This window comes from Nelumbo lutea, chromosome 1 (genome assembly GCF_056320005.1).
Source record: "Nelumbo lutea isolate HS-2025 chromosome 1, American lotus-T2T, whole genome shotgun sequence".
NCBI lineage: Eukaryota > Viridiplantae > Streptophyta > Magnoliopsida > Proteales > Nelumbonaceae > Nelumbo > Nelumbo lutea.
This window is the reverse complement of record NC_142684.1, coordinates 181,191,493-181,213,308: the sequence shown is the minus strand read 5'-3', so window position 1 is coordinate 181,213,308 and position 21,816 is coordinate 181,191,493. Positions and strand designations below refer to the sequence as shown.

Sequence of the window (21,816 nt, the reverse complement as noted above, 5' to 3'; positions counted from 1 at the left end):
TTCCAACACCCTACACACTCCCTCAGGAATTTTAAACACAGACAGAAAGTAAAGAATGAGGTTTGCTAAGGTTGATTTAATCAGAGTTATCCTACCACCCAAAGAGAGGTAGTTTTTCTTCCATGACACTAGCCCTTTTGTGAATCAATAAATCACCGGATTCCAAAAGCTCCTTTTGCTAGGATTATCCCCTAATGGAAGCCCCAAACATTTCAATGACCACTGAGCAATCTCGCATCCCAATATTTGAGCCCTTTCTTCCACCTCTCTAGCACTCATATTAATGTCGATCACGCAACTCTTATCAAAGTTGACTTTAAGGTTAGTCACTTGTTCAAATACATTAATCACCCATTTTAAGTTACTAACCCACCTAATCTCATCCCCGCCACAAAACAGAATTGTGTCATCCGCAAACTGTAAATGAGTGACTAGAACCCCGTCCCTCCCAACTCTCCAACCACTTACCAAGCTCCAAGAATCTACCCTCTCAATAAGCCTCCCTAAAACTTCAACTTTAGTAATCAAGGTAAAGAGGAAGGGGGAGATGGGGTCCCCTTGCCTAATACCTCTAATAGCTGGGAAATGGCCTACCACCTTACCATTCACTAGTATGGAATAGTGGCATGTCCTGATACACCCTTTTATCCAATTACACCACCTCTACCCAAAACCAAAGGACTCTAGAACTTCTAACAACAAAGACTAATCAATCAAATCATAAGCATTTTCTAGATCCAATTTTCACACTAGCCCTTTTCTTTTTGCTTCTTTTTAAATCTTCCACACTCTCATTTGCTATTAAGATTTGATCCACAATTTGTCTATTCTTCACAAAGACACCTTGATTAGGAAATGATTGAGGGAAAAACCTCTCTAATTCTTTAGGATAAAACCTTAGCAATGATCTTATAGAGCCTATTAACCAAACCGATGGATGAACTCTTTAGAGTGGCAAGCTCCCTCTTTTTTTGGAATTAAGGAAATAAACGTAGAGTTCATACCTGGATTTATCACCCCTCTTTCAAAGAATTCTGAGAACACACTTTGAATATCAGCCTTAATTATCTCCCAGCAGTCTTGATGACAAGCCATCATGAAACCATCAGGTCTAAGGGCTTTAGTTCTATCCATAGAAAAGATGGCATCCCTTATTTCTTCCAGCTCGAACTCTCTTTCCAACCACTCAATCAACTCTTCGTGGAGCCTAGGCCAATCCAAGCCTTCAACCCTTAATCTCTCATTTAGAGGTCTTCTGAAAATAGATTTGAAATGATCCACAAAAGCCCCTGCAATCTCATTCTGTTGGGTTAAAGTTGTACCATCAACCACCAACTTAGAAATAGAGTTCTTCCTTCTACCATTAGCTATAGCATGGAAAAATTCCGTGTTCCTATCTCCTTCCTTCACCCATTTGTGTCTAGATTTTTACTTCCAACTAATTTCTTCTTTAAAAAGTATATCCTCCAGATTTTTCCTCAACTCTTTATCCCTTTCCCCATAACAGCCTAGCTCTTCCTTTTGGGAACATATTTGGGTGGGGGTCCTTTTGACTCAAGTTATAAGTTTGAGTGGGATTTGAGCTTTATTGAGGGGTCTCAGAGACTTTGACTTAAACAATGTTTTGGCCTTGATTCAAATATTGGAAGGGGTGGTTTTAGACCCTTCAAGGGTGGAAAACTGGATTTGGACTTTTCATTCGGTGCCTTTTCTTGTAACTCTTTCTTCAAAGCTCTAGTTCAACCCTTTGATGGCCTTGAGCAACCTTTCCCTACTAAGAAAGTTTGGGGTAAACCGGTTCCACCCAAGATTGGAGCATTTTGTTAGGAAGCTTTCTTGGAAAGGCGCAACACATGTTATTTACTCCAAAGAAAAAGACTTATTTGGTGCTTATCCCTGAATTGGCGCATCCTTTGTAAGGCTACTGGTGAGACTTCCCATCACTTGTTAATCCCTATTCCCCTTTGTCTCAGTTACTTGGGATTGGTTTCTATCTTTGTTTGGTTGCAGGTGGACCCCCTACCAAATGTAAAAAGCTTGTTTGCTTCTTTCTCTGTCAAGTGGTCAAAGAAGAGGGTAAAAATATTAAGGAGATGTGCAACAAATGCTACTTGCTGGACAATTTGGGTAGAAAGGAACCAAAGGATTTTTTCTAAAATAGAAAGAAGTTGAGATGCCATTGTTGAAACCATTACTATTAAAGTCACTTATTTGGTGAAGTATTTGGATATCTTCGAGGATATCTCTGCAAATGGACTATTTAGGCACTAGAAGGAAGTGGCTAGTCTAGCCCCCCACAAAAGCATGAGATGTCCCCTTTGGTCTACACCAGTTGTTGGTTTCATTAAGTTGAACTTTGATGGAAGCAATGAAGATAACCTAGGTCCTTCGAGCATTGAAAGAATTTTCAGGGATGAGGAAGGGAAAGTTATTGCTTTATTTAGAGTTGAGATCTTGGCAATAATGGAAGCAACAAAAACAGAAAAGGAAACTTATATTAGAAAGTTCATTGTTGAAGGTGACTGACCCAAGGCATGGAGATAAAATTGCAATGGCTAGAGAGAAGTGCTAATTCTTTTGTTGATACACTTGCAAAACAAGGGGTGGGAAAGGATTGTTTGTTTTGAGCTTTGTTGTAATTTGAATTTCTTTTCGGGGAGGGTTAACAGAGTCTACCTCTCCCCTTGCTTTATTATATTCGTTTCTTTAATGATGATTAATAAAAGTTTTTGTTGTTGATCAAAAATAATATTAATTATGAACACCTCCTATATTTTCTTTGAGAAAAATATATATATATATTTATGCAAGTTATAAATATTGAATCATTATTCATCATTTTCTTCTATAATTTCCAATTCTTTCATTGCAACAAGTTTTGACAAATTGTTCTTTCAATTCCTTGACTTCAATGTCCAAAGCACAGATATGATCTCCTAGCCCCAAGATCTTGTACTTTATATATAGTAACTCCTCACAATATACACCACCAACTTCAACTGCAATTCCTTTTGAGTTTTTAGGTTGCCTTTTTCAAAGCATGCTACTCCAATGTTTTCTTCACTTCGGCAATTTTTTGAGAAAAAGTACCTATAAAACTTGTACTACATTTTCACAGAAAGGATAGTTGGATTGGATATACAAAAAGGAGAACTCTCTTCCACCTTATGATCACAGTGCAAGGAGTAGCTCCTATATTACTACACTTTCTCATTTAAGCTTCGTGTTTTTCTTAAAAAATTAGCTAATTCATGAGGTATATGCCTCATGCATCTAAAGGTCCTAGTGCTTCATTTCACACATCTATATTTTAGATCATTGCTCCATTCTAGTACATCTAAAGCAACCTTTGAACAAAATTGGAACCTCGATGAATTCTGCAAAAGTGAATTCTAAGCAATTATACTTTTTTGAATAAATTATACATGGATATATATGCATGCCTAGCACACAAATGTAAAACAAAATACATACCCAATAAAACACCAAGTACAGCATGAACACTTCTAAATATATTTTATAGTGTTTACACTTTCGAAATATGCAAAATGGCATGTTTTAGAATATATACTAGAAAAACAAATCTTTATATGTTAGAAATTTTATTAAATTTGGCAAGGCATAAGTCTTGAGAAATGATATTAGCTTCAAAACTAAATAAAAAAGCATGATAAAAGCAAACTATATAGGACACCCCTATTCCCCTACCTCATGTATGCATTCTTTGAAATGTGGGGAAAACACTAACCATCCCCTTTTGACTTGTCACTATGCCACTCAGGTGTGAAAACACTTCTTTATTCCTTTTGAGAGTGTTTGGGTAGTTCCACCCAATGTCATGGACTTGTTTATTAAAAGCCCAATTGCACGCCACACAAGGCAAAAATATTTTGGCATTGTACAAATTTTACTCATAAAAAAAAAAAAAAAAAAAAAAGATTTAAGTTCAAATTTGAAGGTTATAATCTTGGTAATCTTGAGACGGAGGTGCTATGGAGAAGAGTAGTAGCTTGCAAGTGTGGAGTAATTGGGTTCAGGTAGGATTCCAAGGAAGTGAAATGATCCTACGGAGTGAATGTCTGGAAGGGTATCATGTGGTTTCAATCAGCTTTCCTTAGTTATGTGTCCTTTAAGATCAGAGATGGCTCAACCATCAAATTTTGGAAAGATGATTGATTAAAACCGTAACTTATTGGATGGAGGGAAGGGAGGACATTCCATGGAGTTACAAACCTTTGATGAGACAGCACTTAACCTAAGCAAAAATTTAAACATCTCATTCAAATGGGTGCCCAGATCTGCTAACATGCTAGCTGATACTCTAGAAAACTCAGGGGCTGCTAATAGCTTAACCGGATATGTATTTTGCATATATATTTATTCAGATTTTCAGTAAACTTCATGAGATGAAAATTTTACTATGATTGAGTTCGAATCTTATATCTGATTAAGATGTTGAATCAAATTTGAATCTTAATCTTGAAGATCTGTCAGATCTTATCAAATTCGAATCTAGCGGATATTTTATCGAATTAAATTCAGATATACTCCTATATGAATTTGATTCAATCCATTTGCAGCCTTAAATCATTCTTTGGACCATTTGGGATGAGAGGAACGACAGGATATTTAATGACAAAGAGAGATCAAGAGACTCTATCATTGAAAGCATCACGATTAGAGTGACATGTTGTGTTCTTGAGACAAAACTCTTTCACCACGTTACCTTGGATGAGATCACTACAGGTTGGCAGTGGGTTGCAAACTCATTTTCAGCAATCAATATCACTAGTAGATGTTGGAAACCCCCTGAATTGAACATTGTCAAACTAAACTTTGCTGGATGCAGCAGGGGTGGTCTTGGCCCATTAGGTACTGAGGGTCTCTTCACTCTTCAGGGACTGGAGAGAGGAAATTGCAGCAGTAGACTCTAGCTCAATTGGACTTAGTAGCTCTACCAAATCTGAATTTGCATAAGCCTTGAATCTCCTCTATAATTATGATAATGGTGATATTATTAATAAAGCTTAAAGTTACCAAGAAAAAAGCTTTCTTGAAAAAAATTGCACGCTTTGTTAGAAACCACCCCTAAAAATCAGAATTGCAGTATTAGAAATCAGAAGATGAAGAGTTATCTGGAAGGGGGTTATTCGTGCAATTCCTGTAAAGCTTCCAGAAGATAGGTTAATCCAATTATTTGCAAGCCCTGTATATCACATTGTTTTCAACATAATGAAGTCACTTAAATAATTGAAGTTTTTCCTTGATCAGATGGTTTTCAACTCAGGATGGGGATTATCAGATGCTTCTGGTCAAGTTGAAATTTTGAAATAGCATGCAATAGCCAATTTTAAAGAAAGTGTTCCACTTGATAGATTCAACTTCCACCTGATAGAAGTGAGAAACATAAAAGGAGGTTCAATGTAGAAACTAAGAAGAAGAAAGGCAAGAACGAGGCCAAATAACAGAGGAGCAGAATCAGCAGATCTCTTCCAGTGAATTTTTTCCTCTACTGGTTAAAGTCAAACCCACATGGCCCCAATTGTCTAAAGACTTGTGGAGAGAATCAATACAAGTATGAGGTAGTTAATATGTGAGTGCATTTAGCTGGTTTATGTACTCCATTCCTTTCCTTTCCCAGACCGAGCTGCTTTGTAAGTGAAATAAAGCAAATTATATGCATCAATATATGGATCTAGATGTACTAACCCCATTAGTGGAACTAAGATAAAGATTTTATACCTGAGCTCCCCACATGTACGGGTGAGCCTGGGGACTAGATGCAACCGAAGAATGAAAGAAGCCATGTGGAGGAAGAGGCGAATATGCCTGTTACCCCAACCAAAAGATTAAATACAATAGGAAGTTCGAAATAGAACGACCAAAAGATAATTTTCTCCACCAGTACCTGAAATCCAGCCCACTCGGGATAAACCGCGGCAGTGGTAGTGGCAGAAGGCTGCTCCTGAACAATAGATGAAATATAGAACAGTTTGAGAAAACGCCTGAGATAATAAAACCATAAATCATGGTTAAACGAAACCAAGAAATACAACTTTTACAGGGAAGTAGACCTGCGTTGTAGGCGTCTTTGGCGCCTTTGACGATGAATCCATCTCACTGCTCCCCATAACTTGAGAGCAACTCCAATTAAATGTCCCTCAACACATCAGGTTTCTGTGAAGCATGAATGTCTTAAATTAGTTTCTAATGTGTGTGCAACCATTTGAAAATTTGATGCCCAAAAATTTTAACAGAAACCTTACAAATAATTAGTAACAACCAAGACACTTTACAACCGATCAGGAACAACGCAAAATAGTCTCAAATTCGCTTGACGAGAGAAGGGGGAGAAACTACAAAACCAGAACCCGTAACGCCGAAACAAAATGCAACTTTTAGCTCCGTGACTAGGTATGAACCCCAACCCACTCCAGATCAAAGAACGCAACTAATGCAAGCCCAATAGGCTCATTCAATTGAAATTGAGAAAAATACGCGAGATTGCTGAAACTTACTGGAAAATGGCAGCTTTTCCCTAAAGGATAACAAGAGAAACGATGAGGCAATCCCGACACGAGGCGAAATCTGCTAACAAATTAGGGCAAAATCGTGAACCGGGAAACATTTAATTCCAGCATACTGAATAATATGAAGAACAATACGATGAAAGGAAGGAAAAACGGTTAAGACTTCTTCTTCAAAGAGAAGATTCCATTGCCGTCGTCGTCATCGCCGTTGCCGATAGGCTTTCAGTTCAGAGTGAGAGTGAAATCCTTCAGCGACTGGTGTTGTTTGTCTGTTTTAACTACTTCCCTCCCACATACTCTCGCGAGATGTAGCTGTACATGAAATACTGGGAGAGAATATATACTGTATAAATTATAGAGAGGAAGGGGGTGGAGTGGTAGTGGACGCTGGACACTGAGGTGGCAAGAGACCTAGGGTTTTTATATTTATTACCAAAAAACAAAGTGAAAATAGAACTTCTCCCCTTTTTGTTTCGGTTAGTGGATAATTTTCATTTTTAAATTACACTGTAACACGTGTATGATGTACCAGTAAAATTACAATTCGACCCTAGGGTATTATTGGGAATCACTTGCTAGCACAGTGATCAAATGAAATCCCACTTGGGGATAAAAGTAAAAAAGAAAATTCATGGCGGTGCTTGATAAATAAAGGAATTAGTGATGCAACTTGGGCGGGCCTACCTCATACCACATTGATTTAACTTAACAACGGTGCTCTCAGATGTTGTGGCAGATACGAGTAGGAACACAGGTGAATGCCCTCATCGATCCATGCATTCCTTGGATCCCAAACCACAAACCTACTCCAACACTGGTGAAATGCCCCAACGATACTCATAAGTGTGAATGTAAATCCCGATAAAGATTATGCATTGACAAATGACAGATCAATGCATATTTACATTGATAATAAGATGTCAAAGTGCATCAATAAAAATAAGTAAATTTGTATTAAAGTGGGCCTTTGATAAAAAAAAAAAAGGCATAATCTTTATTGGAATTCATGTTTGCATCCATTACTGCTAAAAGTCTGTTTGGTAAGAAGGTAAATTTGTTAGTGTAAAACTAACCCAATTTTACAATTTATATAAACCGTTTTCCACTCTATATATTTGCATTCACACTTATTTGCATCGTTTCCAAACGCAACCTAAATTGCAAAGTTGGGTTAGTTTTGCATCAATAAATTTACCTTCTTACCAAACAGATTTTTAGTTATAATGGATGCAAACATGAATTCCAATAAAACATGTATTTTTTATCAAAAGGCCACTTGACTGCAAATTCACTTCTTTTTTATTGATATACTTTAAGGTCTTATTATCAACATAAATATGCATTGGAAAATGTGTTTTCTGTCATTTGTCAATGCATAAATGTAATAATGCCAAACACAATCAAAAGTGAACTAGAATACAAATTTACCCTGATTTACACTCCATTTACATTGTTTCCAAATGCAACCTAAACAACTTCACCACTCCCTAAAGAGTATGTAACAAGCCCTTTTGGGCCGCTAGAAGAAAGTATTGATTTGATCACCCAAATTCCCCTCCCACCTCAAAACAGACATGATAGGCTCCTATGGAAAGGATCAACCAATGGAGACTTTTCAGTACTCCGATTGGCTTATAGACCCTTTAATCAGAACCAGACCTCCCAAAACAAGATGAAATGGGAAGAGATCAGGAAGCTCCAAGTTCCCCACAGATGCCAAAATACTCCTCTAGAAATACTATCGATCATAAAGCTGTTAGAACAAAAGACTCAATCTGGAGCCACAACTCCACCTCTTCTTTGAGTGCAACTTCTCAAGAGCAGCATGGTTGCATGAACAGGTCTGTATCCAGCCAGAATCTTTGATAGAGTCAAACACAATGGATGTACGAACTGGTGGCTGCAAAACCATGAAAGCCCAAGAAAATTGAGTAACATTCAGAGGGAAGCAACCAAATCCCCTTGGAGACTGGAGGTTAGCAGAAGAGCAAACGCTTATTCCAACATGCCTGACTTGCAGCACATACAGTGGGAGTCTGGTAGCTAGCATCCCAAATTCAGATGAAGCCACATGGTCGCCCTCCACAAAACAGTCATTTGTGACACCAACACACACTATGCCACCTCAAGTTTGCTCATTTATTCTTATGGAAAAAAAAAAAAACATTTGCATTGCAGAAGGATAGCCTAGCCAAGCAAATTCAGCAGCCGAGTATGAACTCTGGGCAGTTGCAAGAGGCTTAAGGAAATTAATCTCCCTCAACATATCTACAGCTTTTATGTTTTAGATGCTATGGCAGTACTATCTCATCTCAAAGGAACTGAGGGAAACATTAGATGCACCTGGTGGACCACATCAAACACCTAACAAGTTTTTTCTGTTGATATTAAAATAGTGTATGTAAATAGAACTGTAGTATAAGAGGCCCATGAGATGGCCAAAAACGAAAAAGAATCAAAATCTCTAACTTCAGTGGAACTGTAAATGGGGGCAGGTGTTTCCTTCATTTCGATTGGGAAATTGGTTTGGACCGGTCTCAGCATAGAACTCAGTTCTTCCATGAATAGTCTCTGGTGGGTTGGCAGTGATCCCTCTTTTTCTATAGGGTAGAAATTGCCATCTCTCTCTCTCTCTCTCTCTCTCTCTCTCTCTCTCTCTCTCTCTCACGCGCATGCGCACATTGTTGTGTGTGTGTGTGTGTTGCAAGTCAGGTTACCTAGGGGTGAAAGTTGGGTGGACTAGGTTGGGTTTTAGCTCAACCCAAGCCCAACCCTAAAAATTGGGCCTAAAGCTTGAGCTCGATGTCAAGCCCAACCCGCACTAAAATTTGATGCACTTGGGTTGGGCTCGGGCTCAACCTATCTAATGACCAAAAAACTTGTTCCATTTGTGGAAAGCACTTTCCCTCCATGAAGTCCTTGTTCAGTCACATGAGATGCCACCCCGAAAAGACAATGGTGTGGTATTCATCCTCCCCCTTCAACAATCACAACACCCAGGGACAACTCGTCCTCCACTGTGTCCGATGCCCTACCTCTGAAGATGGATGATTAGGCCGATTTTGCTACTATGTCAAGTAAAACTACTTGAACTCTCGATCTATGCCAGCTTCTTCCAAGCTGGTTCGTCACTGCAAAGCGAAGTCGCAAGAGTCTCTCTTCTGCTATTGTTGTTGCTCCAGTTCCCAAGGCCATTTATGATCTACTATCTCTTTCGAATAAGCGAAACCGCAGTGAACAAGTTGAGGCTGTGGGCACAACAAATTTACATCTGCCGAAGAAGGGCAAAACCTAACACTTAAATGGTGAATCAGTTGAAGAAGATGAACAATGTTCAAGGATTAGATACACATTAATTCGTAAAAGGGTAAAATAGGTATTTTGAAAAAATGATCATCTCTTTAACGTTTTCCATCTTGGTCATTGATGAAAGGGAGGTATTTGTTGAATTTTTCAAAAATAAGAGGGAGGTTTTTGTTAAAGTGAAGTTATAGGAGAGTTTTTTTATGATTGTCAAAATGTTTAGGGGAGGTTTTTGTATTTTACCAAAAAAAATTAACGTGAGTTAGAATAATAATTTCAATCATTGGGCTAGTTTTGGGCCCAAAACTTTTGAACTACGGATTTTCTTACTTTTTTTTTGGGGGGGGGGTTGGGAATGGGCCCTAGCCCTTAGCTACCCCACGTCCAATCCAAACCTAATATGATTATATGCATATGTATATATATACAATACATATGTGTATATGCAATTATGCATAAGCATTTGCTTATGTAAATATATGCATACACACATGCATGTCAATAGGAACGGCAATGGCACAGGTTTAGGATGGGGATCATTTTCATCATCTTTGATCTTGACTTTCAAGTAAATCCCCGTCCTCAATCACAATTTTTATTAGGGTAAAAATTAACTTCAATCCCTGATCTCTAATGAAGATAGGCTCCCCAACAAGGACCTAAATCCTCATCTTTTTTAATTAAATGCTTTTCGGGAAAATATTCACTTTTAATAAAAAAGTTAAAATATAAATAACATATAAATTGAAATTTGTGTAGTGGCATTATAATTGCACATAGCTATTTTCAAAAATCAAAATATAAATAATATTTTTAATATAATACAAATACTATTGTATATTTAATATATATAATTGAGATCGAGGTGGGTTGAGGACTTCCACTCCCAATCCTTGTCCCCACCAATAATTTTGCACAAGTTGGGCTTAAATTTTCAATCCTCAGGTTGGGCTTGGGCACAAAAGTTTGGGTTTTAAAATTTGTAGGCTAGGCTTGGGCATAACCCATGGTAAGCTCTAACATGGCCCAACCTGATTATATACATGTATGCATTTAAAAAAAATAAAAAACTATACATATGTGCATACACACATGTATATCAATTCTTATTGTGGATTTAAAATATATGTATATACGTATGTATGTATATATATATAGATATATAAGATAGATAGAGAGAGAGAGAGAGAGAAATAGATATAGATATAGATATAGTGTGTGGACTAATTGACCAACCCAAGCCCAACACAAACCCAGCCTGAGCCTGAACTCAACCCAAGTGCATCAAATTTTAGTGTGGGTTGGGCTTGGGTTGAGCTAAAACCCAACCCAGCCCACCCAACTTGCACCCCTAGGTAACCTGATTGCAACACACACACACAACAGCAATGTGTGTACGCACGCGAGAATGAGAGAGAGATCAATTTCTACCCTATAGCAAAAGAGGGATCACTGCCAGCCCACCAGAGACTGTTCATTGAAGAACTAAGTTCTATGTTGAGACCGGTCTAAACCAATTTTACAATCGAAACGAGTTTCAAGGTGATCTTTTCCCTCGTCAAGTCAGCCAACAAAAATCTAAGAAATAGAGATAGCAGGTATCAATAGTGGAAAATGGAAGATTGTGCGGATATGAAGATAAATCAAACTATTAGATTACTTGTTGGACAATGACCCAAAGGACTTATAGCCATGCAATCTGGGAAGTTGGGAGGAAATAAGAATAACCAAAACCTAGAAGGCCTAGATATGACTCAAGTGCTAGATACTTTCTGGGGGATGAAAAATATAAATGGGGCGGGGACTCTATAAAAAAAGTGACGAGTACCAATGAAAAGGAAAGGTTATCGACAATTGAAAAGGGAAAAGGAGAAGTAATAAAAGAAAGAAATATTGGGGACAGAGGGGAGGAGTTTTCCGAGAAGAGAGTGGGTCGGACCTGGAATCGGACTTGACAAAAGGCAATAAGAGGATTAGATCCGAAAGCATAGATTCTAGTGATGAGGAGAGTAGAAAGAACTAAAGAAAAGAAAATAAGACAAATTTTTTGAAGGACTTGAGCTGGAGTATGTTCTGGACACCCAACTAATGCTCCAAGAACCTGAGGACCCAATGAAAAGGGATAAGTCTCTATTCAAGCTCTGATGAAGGGATGCAAGTGCCCGATTTGTTGAAAGAAAGAGTTAAAAGGGATAAGTCTCTATTCAAGCTCTGATGAAAGGATGCAAGTGCCCGATCTGTTGAAAGAAAGAGTTAAAATGGATAAGTCTCTATTCAAGCTCTGATGAAGAGATGCAAGTGCCTGATCTGTTGAAAGAAAGAGTTGAAATAGGAAGCAGAACTAAGATAGAAACTGGCTCATGAAGCAATTGACTAAAGGAATGTAGGTGAAACAGAAGGCTCAACAAAAATGGAGATATGCATCACTAACACAAGTTATATTAGTGTCATTTTTTTGTTAATGAATGAAAAAAATACAAAATTGTCTACTAGAAGAGAAAGGAGAGACCTATAAAATGTCTAATGGAAAAAAAATGAAAAGGAAAGTGATTGACAGGATGTTGGAAAATATCAAAAACAAAAAATACAGAATTTTCAAAAAAAAAAAAAAACAAATCATAAGAAACATGGAAGGAGAGGGAAAAAAGAGTGGTAATTTTAAAATATGTGAAAAAACATGAAACTTAGAAGAAAACAGTGTCCCATAGGAAGCAAAATAAACCTATGCATAAAGCTTATAAATTATTAACTGAATTTTGTTCAATAAAAAACTTTGATCGAATCACCCTTGTATCTCTAGAAAGGGTGTAGGAGGCTTCCCTAGTTCAGCCCCCATAGGAAAACTGTTAATCATAAGTTGGAACTATCAAGGGCTGGGCTCCCACTTGACAGTTCGAGCTTTAAGGAGATTTTTTTTTTTAAGTAAAACCAAATATCATTTTTTTATCGAAACTAAATGCTATATTCTAGTGGGGAAAAAGAAAATACCATGGCTTAAGGATTGGGATTGCTGGGGTGTGGATGCAATAGGTCTTGCTAGAGGTTTATTGGTGCTATGGAATAAGGATGTAAATTTGAAAATTAAGAAAGTGAGTGAAAGACTAATAACTGTTGAAATCATAGAATAGTAGATCCATTGTATGTATCTTTTATTTATGGTGAACGGAATAAGAAAAAGAAATATTACTTCTTACAAAATTGGAAATGTTTGGCTGATTCAATTAATGGTCCTTGGATGTGTATAGGAGACATGAATGCAGTTTTTAAAAGGGAGGGCAAAGACATGAGGGGCTTACGAGAATAAGTGTTTTAAGAAGGAACAAATTTTTTTTTTTTTTTGAAAGAGATTGGTTATAAAACATTGCCTGGTTATGGACCAAGATTTACTTGGAATAATAAAAGAGGGGGTTGGGATAATGTGAGAGATAAAATAGATATAGTAATGGCTAATGAAGAGTGGATTGAACTATTTCAAGAGGCAAGGGTAATTCATATGGCTCTTGGAGGATCAAATCATACCCCAATTCTTTTGGACATGTCTCCAGAACAAAGAAAATTCAAAAGACCTTTCAGGTTCAAAAATGTGTAGGTCACTCATGAAGATTACTCAAGAATCATAGAAAACAATTGGAAAAAAGGTCGAGAACAGTGAAGGTTAAAGACTAATGATTAAAATTTGTAAAAAAAATATTCAATATGAGTTAAGGAAGTAGAACAAAACAATGTTTGGAAAAGTCCATGATAAAATCAAAGCTTTGCAAGCCCAACTAAGCTTTTAGAAGAGTGATCCAAGATGTTCCTATAATCAGTCTAGAGTGAATGAAATTGAACACCAATTGGATGAAGAGCTTATGAGAGAGGAAATTATGTTGGTTCAAAAATCTAGACAAATCTAATTAAAGCTTGGTGACAAGAACATCAAGTTTTTTCATCAAGCAACAATAAGGAGAAGAGCCATAAACAAAATTGTAACTCTAAATGATGAAAATGAGAATTGGATATATGGAGAAAATCAAATTAGCAACATTTTAGTAAGCCATTCGGATGATTTGTTTAAGTCCTCAAACCTTGGAGTGGATAATGGAGTTCTTAGTGTGATACAGAAGGTTATTAGTGAAGAAGATAACTTCTGGTTGCAAAAGTAGATAGATGTTGAGGATATTAAGGATGCTCTTTTTCAAATGAAGCCAAATAAAGCCCTAAGCCCTGATGGGTATCCGAATTTCTTTTCTCAAAAGTATTGGAACATCGTGGGATCTAGTTTCAAAAAAGCAATTAAGGAATTCTTTCAGGAAGGCAAGTTCCATGGGAGAATCAACAAAACATTCATAGCACTTATCTGCAAATGCAAACATCCAGAAAGTGTAAATTAGTTTAGGCCCATTAACTTGTGTAACACAATGTATAAAACCATGGCAAAGATTTTGGTTTAGAATGAGGGGTGATTCTAGAAATCTTTGAAACAGTATTGCGAAGCCTCAAATCAAATGGTGAACTACTGAAAATCCGAAATCTACTTTAGTCCAAAATTTCACCCAAGATTCCAAAAAATTCTAACCATAATGTTGGGAATTAAAAGAGTTAAGCATCCATCAAATTATTTGGGTCTTCTTTGGGAAAATTGAAAAAAAAACAATGTCCTTAATTACCTTTGTGAAAGACTATAAACCAAATATTCGGGGTGGAAAACAGGTTTTTTGTCCAATGTAGGGAAATAAGTCATGATAAAAGTTATTCTATCAGTTATCCCCTCGTATGCTATGTCTTGATTTGTACATCCTAAAGTTATTTGTAACAATCCAACTATGATTCAAAGGAAATTTATGTGGGGGGAGACAAAAGAGACAAAAAAAGGATGAATTAGGTTAGTTGGGCTAATATCTATAAGAGTAAGTTCATGAGTGGTTTGGGATTCAAAGACCAACAATATTCTAACTTTGATTTGTTAGATAAACTAGCTTGGAGGTTTTGCATCAATAAGAAGAGCTTATGGGAAAAAATTATCAACGGGAGGTACTTCAATAGGAAAAACTTCTGGAGTTTAGAATCTCCACAAAATTGTTATTGGGGTTGTAGGAGTCATCTTGTTAGAAGGGATGTGCTGAGGGGTGGGGTTTGTTGGAATATAGCGAATGGTGGGAAAATTGATGTTTGAGATGAGACCTAGATCTAAGGGACTCAACACTTTCAACCAATGGGGCCAAGACCCAAAAATGGAAATGAGATTTATGTTAAAGATTTAATTGATAATACCTCTAAGACTTGGGATGTCCAAAAATTACAAGATTTTTTTTATCAAAATTTAATTAATACTATTTGTAGAGTGGAGGGAAGATAATCTTAATTGGATCCCATATTCAAATGGAAATTTCTTTGTTAAATTTGCATACCAGTTTGTTGTCAACAAAAATTCATAACTTTTACAAGGAAGGTCTCCATTCAATATGACTCCAAAACTTTGGAAGAAAACTTGGGGATTAAAGATCCCTCCAAAAAGTGAAGCATTTCATATGGAGGTGTTGCCTAGATAGAATAGCTGTGAATCATATCTTGTTTAAAAGGAATGTCTCTTCTGATGATTTATATAAAATATGTGGAACAACCTCTAAGAGATTATGCATGCTCTTTTCCAATGCAATCATGCTAGAACTTATTGGTTTGGTAGCAACCTCAGTCTTACCCATTTGAATGTAGACTTTTTTGGCTCATTTACTGACTGGTGGGCCTGGTGGTTATCTCAAGAGGATTCCATCAAAAGCCCAGATGATTATGTGTTAAAGCACTTGACAATCATATTATAGTTTATCTGGAAATCCATAAATGATATTGTCTTTGAAAATTCCATGCCTAATCCACACATATTTCTAATTACTATTTGCATGTGGATGATGGAAGTCAGGAGAGTTTTCCCTCCAAAATTAGTTGTCTATTCAAAGATTAGCCGGCTCAAGAGTCAGTTTTTTGAATAATTGGAATAACTTTTTTGGTGCTAAAGCCTTAACTGATGGTAAATTCAACTCTTCAGCACCCAGTGGTTTTGGTTTATGGCTTGCAAATGGTCATGGAGAGTTTTTGTTTGCAAAGTGTGGCCCGTGTAAAGTGATTTCAGCTTTTTATGATAAAACGATAGCAATTATTGAAAGTTGTTTTGTTGCTAAAAACTTTGGATTCCATAACCTATGCATCTTTTGTGACTCCTATAATGTCGTTAATGTGTTATCCAAGAGGTCTTTTGGTTGTGATCCTGAAGTTTGGCCACTACTTCATAATTTATATGATTTTTTCAGATGTCAGGCTTATCTTTTGTTGTGCAAATAGAGATTCAATTAGTTCAGCTCATAAGCTGGCTATTTGAGGAAACTCTCTTTCGGAGGAGTATTAGACATCTCCTCCTTTGTTGATGCTCCCCCTACTGCCCCCGATCCAACAAGGGAAGATGGTGTTGTTGACAATGATACCCATAGTGGGTTCCCACCCTTACCCATCTCAATTGGATTTTTTTTCTTGAAAAATAGATTTTGGGGTGGGTATAGGTTTTGGGATTTCACAACTTGTACGGGTATAGGTAGGGTATATAGTATTAGGCTAAACCCAAGCCTACTCGACCCACATATTGTTGAAAGGCAAGTGAACTTATGTATTAGGTATTGAATTTAATAATATTTTGAATTTCATGCGAAGGACAATTAATAGCTTATTTGATTTCTACGTGTTTTAATCAAATAATTAGAAAATTTGATGCTTGTTTATGCTATTTTACTTGTTTATTGCTTATGTATAACAGGAAATTAGATGTTGGTTCTAGATCCAACTTGTCCACCGTCAAATGTAGGGAGGGATTTGCATTTTCATGCATGGAGAGAGTTTAGATTTTAAAAATCCAAAATGTTATGCATTTTGGAAGGGTATGGGTTGGGAGGTCTAAGGAAGTGAATAAGTTTTAAAATTTATAAAACCCTCTTTAAACCCGCATGTTGCTATCTTTGATAGATAGATCTTAACAGAAAACTCAATTTTTTTTTCTCTTGGTACTATGACATTCAACGTGGTTGTTCAACATAAACAACCATCTTTTTATTGGTATTGTGGTATTTCAGACAATAGAGGTAGACATCTTAACATAAAACTCAAAATGTTTTTTTTTTCTTATTTGATGTTTCTTTTACTACCCCTTTGTGTCAAACCTGATGCAAAATATGGCATTCCAATTTAAAAATGAATGACTTTTTTTAGGACACCAAGTTGGCATCATTTTGAACTTGAAATAGAAAATAAAGTTGAAGGTATCAATATGTATGATATGCAAAACTTCTGTACCACACAATTCAGAGGGCATACACATTTATATTGCTTATTCTCTATGGTTGCATTGAACTAGTACATATCTTAGAGGAGTATTAATGCTAAGGATGTAACTCGAGCGAGTCCAACCAAAGTCTAAATTAACCCAGTTCGTACTTCTACACAGGTCGAGCTTGGATTTTTTATCCTCAGGCTGAATCTAGGCAGAAGACATTGGGCTTTTTTGTTTTTTGGGTTTGACTTGGACTTATCCTAAATGTAACAAACCTTATCCCAACTTGAGTATAGTCCAATCATAAAAATTCATGCATACATATATGTATAATATTTGCATAAATACAATCATGTACACATATTTTGGAGTGGGTTCAATGATCAACCCAAACTCAGCCTAGGCCCGGATTGGAAACATTGGGCTTGACATCAGACTTGGTCTGAGCTCAAACCTTAGGCCCAAATCTTAGGATTGGGCCTAGGTTAAGTATGAATTCAGTCTAGAATTCGCCCAACTTGCACTCCTGATTGACCTTCAAAGTAATAGGATGTCCTAATTTATAGAATTTCTTGCATCAGTGGGAATACAACTACAAGATGTTGTCTTTAGGATGTTACAACAACATGTCTTATGGTTATGGATGATCCCATTATAACAACATAGCGAAAAGCGTTTGAGATGCCTGGGTGTAAAATCATGTATGTAGCAAATGTGATCTTATGAATAAAGTATGAGAAAATAAAATAAATAAAAAATGAATCCACATATGATATTGGCAAGGAGTAATGTTTACAAACTTATAACCCCATCATAAAAATTTACCTATAAAAATTTACCTTTAGGGATAAAGGTCTTAAGATTTTCCTTACCTTTGGGGATAAAGGGACTTATGCACCCCTTATATTACTTTACACTATCAGGAATCTAACAACAACTATGATGTCATGGATTTAAATATATTATAATATCAATTTTGCCATTTTTAAAATCATCACATGGTTGATGACCAAAATGCCTTTAAATCTTGAATAAAAAATTGTAAATCTTTAACAAAAAAACCTTTTAAACATTACCCAAAAATGGGTTTATTTATGTTATAAAAAATAAAATACTAAAACATATTTACTCACATTAATAGTTTAAGGACAAGATTGGAATTATGAAAAATCTATTAACTTGATAGAAAGAATTACTATGTGCATGATAGACATTTAATGTCTCTATCCACTTAAAAATAATGAAAAAGCTCTTTAAATCTAGGGTTGTTCACAGGTCAGGTTGGGTCGGTTTACTAAGATTTTTCCAACCGACCCGACCTGGTTGGGTTACCTAAAATTGAAACCGAAACCGACCATGTGTTAAGCGAAACCGACCTAGTCGGTTTGAGTTGGGTTGGGTCGGTTTGGATTTGTTTTGTCTCTACTTAGTGGTGACTTAGTTGTTGTTCAAGTGTTCATTTTTGGCTCTACATTCCCAAAGGAAACCAACATTTCCTTAATGTTTTGTGGCCCATCCATGGATACAGTTGTGGAGGGAGCAGAGTTTGAGAGTACTATTTGCTAACTGGTGTCCATTTGCACTATAGAGATGAGAGATATATATGATAGGCTATAAATGATCATTAATCATCCACAATCAATGGTTAAATTTGTCAAAAAACAAGAACTACCAAATCCTCAATCAATAGAATTGTAATCCAACTTTCATTTCTATCCAAACCCATTACCCATGAGTCCAAGACAAATATGAATTCAACTCAAGTAAAGAATAAATTCTTCATGTAAAAACAAGTGTCAAGTAAGGTTTAAAAACAATCATAAATTGAACATCATTTCAGCCATATCCTATGATAAAATTTAAATGAAAAATGAATCACAATCACTAATCCAAAGTTGCTTGCAACCATTCAAAAACTAGGTGGCCTAATGGGCTTTGGAACTTCATGTTTGAACAAGAAATGCTGCCATGCTAATGACTCAACTGTCAAGAAACAAACAAGAAAAGTTTGTTTTAGATTGTCGCATTACTTGAAAAATGAAATTTTAAATTGTAAAAAAAATAATTATACTTGTAAAGATTATTAAGTCTTACCAAAACACCAATCATCATCACTTAATTACACTTGTTCTGTTGTTCATGAGAATTCTAAAACAAAGAAACAAATATTAGTATGTAACCCAAAAAATTACATAAGTTATAAATAATATTATGAAATAAAGTTTATTTACAATATAACAAATATTACCTAATGCAATTTCTTCATATTTTTCCACTTCATCTATAGCTTATCGAACATCAATTGGGATTGGTTTGGACCGTAACCAATCTTGGCCACATATAAGAGCCTCTACCATTTTTGGAGATAGTGAACTCTTAAATGGATCAAGTAAACACCCACTTGTATTGAATGTTGATTCAAAAGTAACTATAGAAATTGACATGGCCAAGACATCTCTTGCTATTTGAGAAAGTATATGATACTTTTGAAAATTCATTTTCCACCAAATCAAAATATCAAATGAATCACTTGTCTTTTCACAATTCTTTAACAAATACCTTGCAACCCCATATTTACTATCTTCACTTTCTAAGTGTTTTTGCAAATTAACATACTAAGAATCTCCATGTATCTTCTTCATTATCATCAAAATTCATCTCATTATAAGCTTTACTTGAACTTGGTGCTTCATGTCCAACATTAAAATTTGAATTGCATTCATGATCAAGATAATGGAATATAAACGATTAAGAGTTTCCTCTACTCTCTTAGTCACCTCTCTAGCCCTCAAACTATCATATATTTGACCAAAACAAAATTTCACATATTTTAATTTGTACAAAGGATCCAAAACAATAGCAACATATAGCAAGGAATTCAGATTTTCAAGGTTCTCCCAATATTTATCAAACTTCCGTTTCATGTGTTCTGCCATAGAACTCAAGAGACTGTCTCCACTTCTAGACAAACGAACCAACCTAGTTTGCAATGCCACAAGTTCATGAAAAAATGCATTTGATTAACATAAAGAGATCCTAAAAACCGTAATGTTACATTATAAAAAAGCATTAGAAACTTCACAAAACATCTGTCGTTATCTCAATCATCATAATTAGGAGGCCCAACATGCTTATTCCCTCTCCATTTTCCTCTCCTATTCCCACCTCCACTCTCCTCATTCTCATCCTCATCATTGCCTTCAAATTATAAGAGATATCTTGGGTCATCCTCACCTAGCCGATCAAAAGCTCTTTCAAAATTTTCAGCAACTTTCAACATCAAATAGGTAGAATTCCACCTAGTCTCAACATCAAGGCATATAAGATTAATATTTTCTATTTTCTCATTCTCAACACACCTTTTGAAAGTTTGAAACCTAGATGGGGATGATCTCACATATCTTACTGCATTTCGGATTTTGAGAATAGAGTCATGTAATTCTTTCAATCATTCTTTCACTATCAAATTCACAATATGAGCAGAACATCTTAAATGCGCGAATTCATGTTCTAAGATGGTGCATTTCCAATCCCTAGTTTTTCTTTTTAAATATCTAATTGCACCATCATTAGAAATTGCATTATTAACAGTAATTGTAAAAATTCCATCAATGCCCCATTCTAGTAAGCAATCATCAATAGTCTTACCGATTGTTTCTCCCTTGTGGTTAGGAACTTGACAAAAGTTTATTTTTTTTTTGTTCAAATTCCATTCACTATCATTCCAATTTGCTGTCAAGTACATATAATTTAAATTTTGGATTAATGACCAAGTATCAGTGGTAAGACATATATGTTGATTTTTCATCACTTTTTGCAGTTTCATCTTCTCCTCAAGAAAAATTTTCATGCAATCTCTAGAAACTGTGATACGGGATGAGATTGTAAACTTAGGTTGCAAAGCTCGAGAATAGTTCTTAATCCATTCCCCCTCCACAATCTTAAAAGGCAATTCATCAATTATAACCATTTTAGAAAGCTCATTTCTATCTTCCTCAACACTAAAAGTCACTACTTTTAGCTTACCAGTAGTGAGACCATCTTTTCCTCCTTCATTTTTAGGCTCAAAAGATAGTCTTTTGCCTTTTATCAATCCTATAGGAATATTTCATGCACTGTTATTGCAAATGACTCCACATGTTACTAGTGCCATGATTTTTTGTGTCACATGCGTAGTCTTTGCCACAATAGTTACATGCAGCCTTAGGTTCATCATTATCCTCCATTTTAGTGAAATTGTCCCAAATTTCTGATTTTAATATAGAACATTGCCTTTTATTTTGCTTAGTGGGTTGTGTCCTAGTAATTTTACAAGGAGCAAGGGGATTTTTTACTAGATTTGCAACCTCAAAATCTTGTTGCTTTGAGCCCATTGCTATTGGATCTTCAACTTCATCAACCCCATGCACATTTTCATTTCTTTTAGGATCCATCTGAAAACAAAATACCATTATAAATTTATAATGATTATTGAGTTTCTCGAGATGAACATCCCTAATGTAACAAATTAAGAAAAAAGCAACTAATTGGTTATAATAAAAAAACTATATATGCTATTTTTTTTTATCTAACATCAATAAAACTGAAATATATAAAATAATTAAAACATGTTTCAGTTTCCAAAACATATATTCTGATATGTTTCAGATTTTGAAATATATATATGTCTTATATATTTCAGTAAAAATA

The 21,816-nt window shown here is 35.7% G+C and overlaps 1 protein-coding gene across 14 annotated transcripts in view; it reads right to left on the bottom strand.

Annotated features, from left to right (window-relative positions):
- The window catches only part of LOC148879613 (bZIP transcription factor 1-B-like), a 30,450-nt gene extending 23,519 nt beyond the window's left edge, over positions 1-6,931 (bottom strand). For 2 of the 14 annotated variants that reach the window (XM_088961189.1, XM_088961199.1), the window contains exons 1-6: positions 6,694-6,834; positions 6,519-6,588; positions 6,267-6,356; positions 6,075-6,177; positions 5,909-5,965; positions 5,743-5,829 (exon numbers count right to left, since the gene is read on the bottom strand). In XM_088961189.1, the coding sequence (XP_088817315.1) occupies positions 5,743-5,829; positions 5,909-5,965; positions 6,075-6,131 (201 nt within the window). In that variant the 5' untranslated portion in view covers positions 6,132-6,177; positions 6,267-6,356; positions 6,519-6,588; positions 6,694-6,834. Of the gene's footprint in view, positions 1-5,742; positions 5,830-5,908; positions 5,966-6,074; positions 6,178-6,266; positions 6,357-6,518 lie in introns of all 14 variants that reach the window. The other 12 variants (XM_088961190.1, XM_088961195.1, XM_088961188.1 and 9 more) reach the window with 9 other exon arrangements.
- Between the last annotated feature and the right edge of the window lie 14,885 nt (positions 6,932-21,816).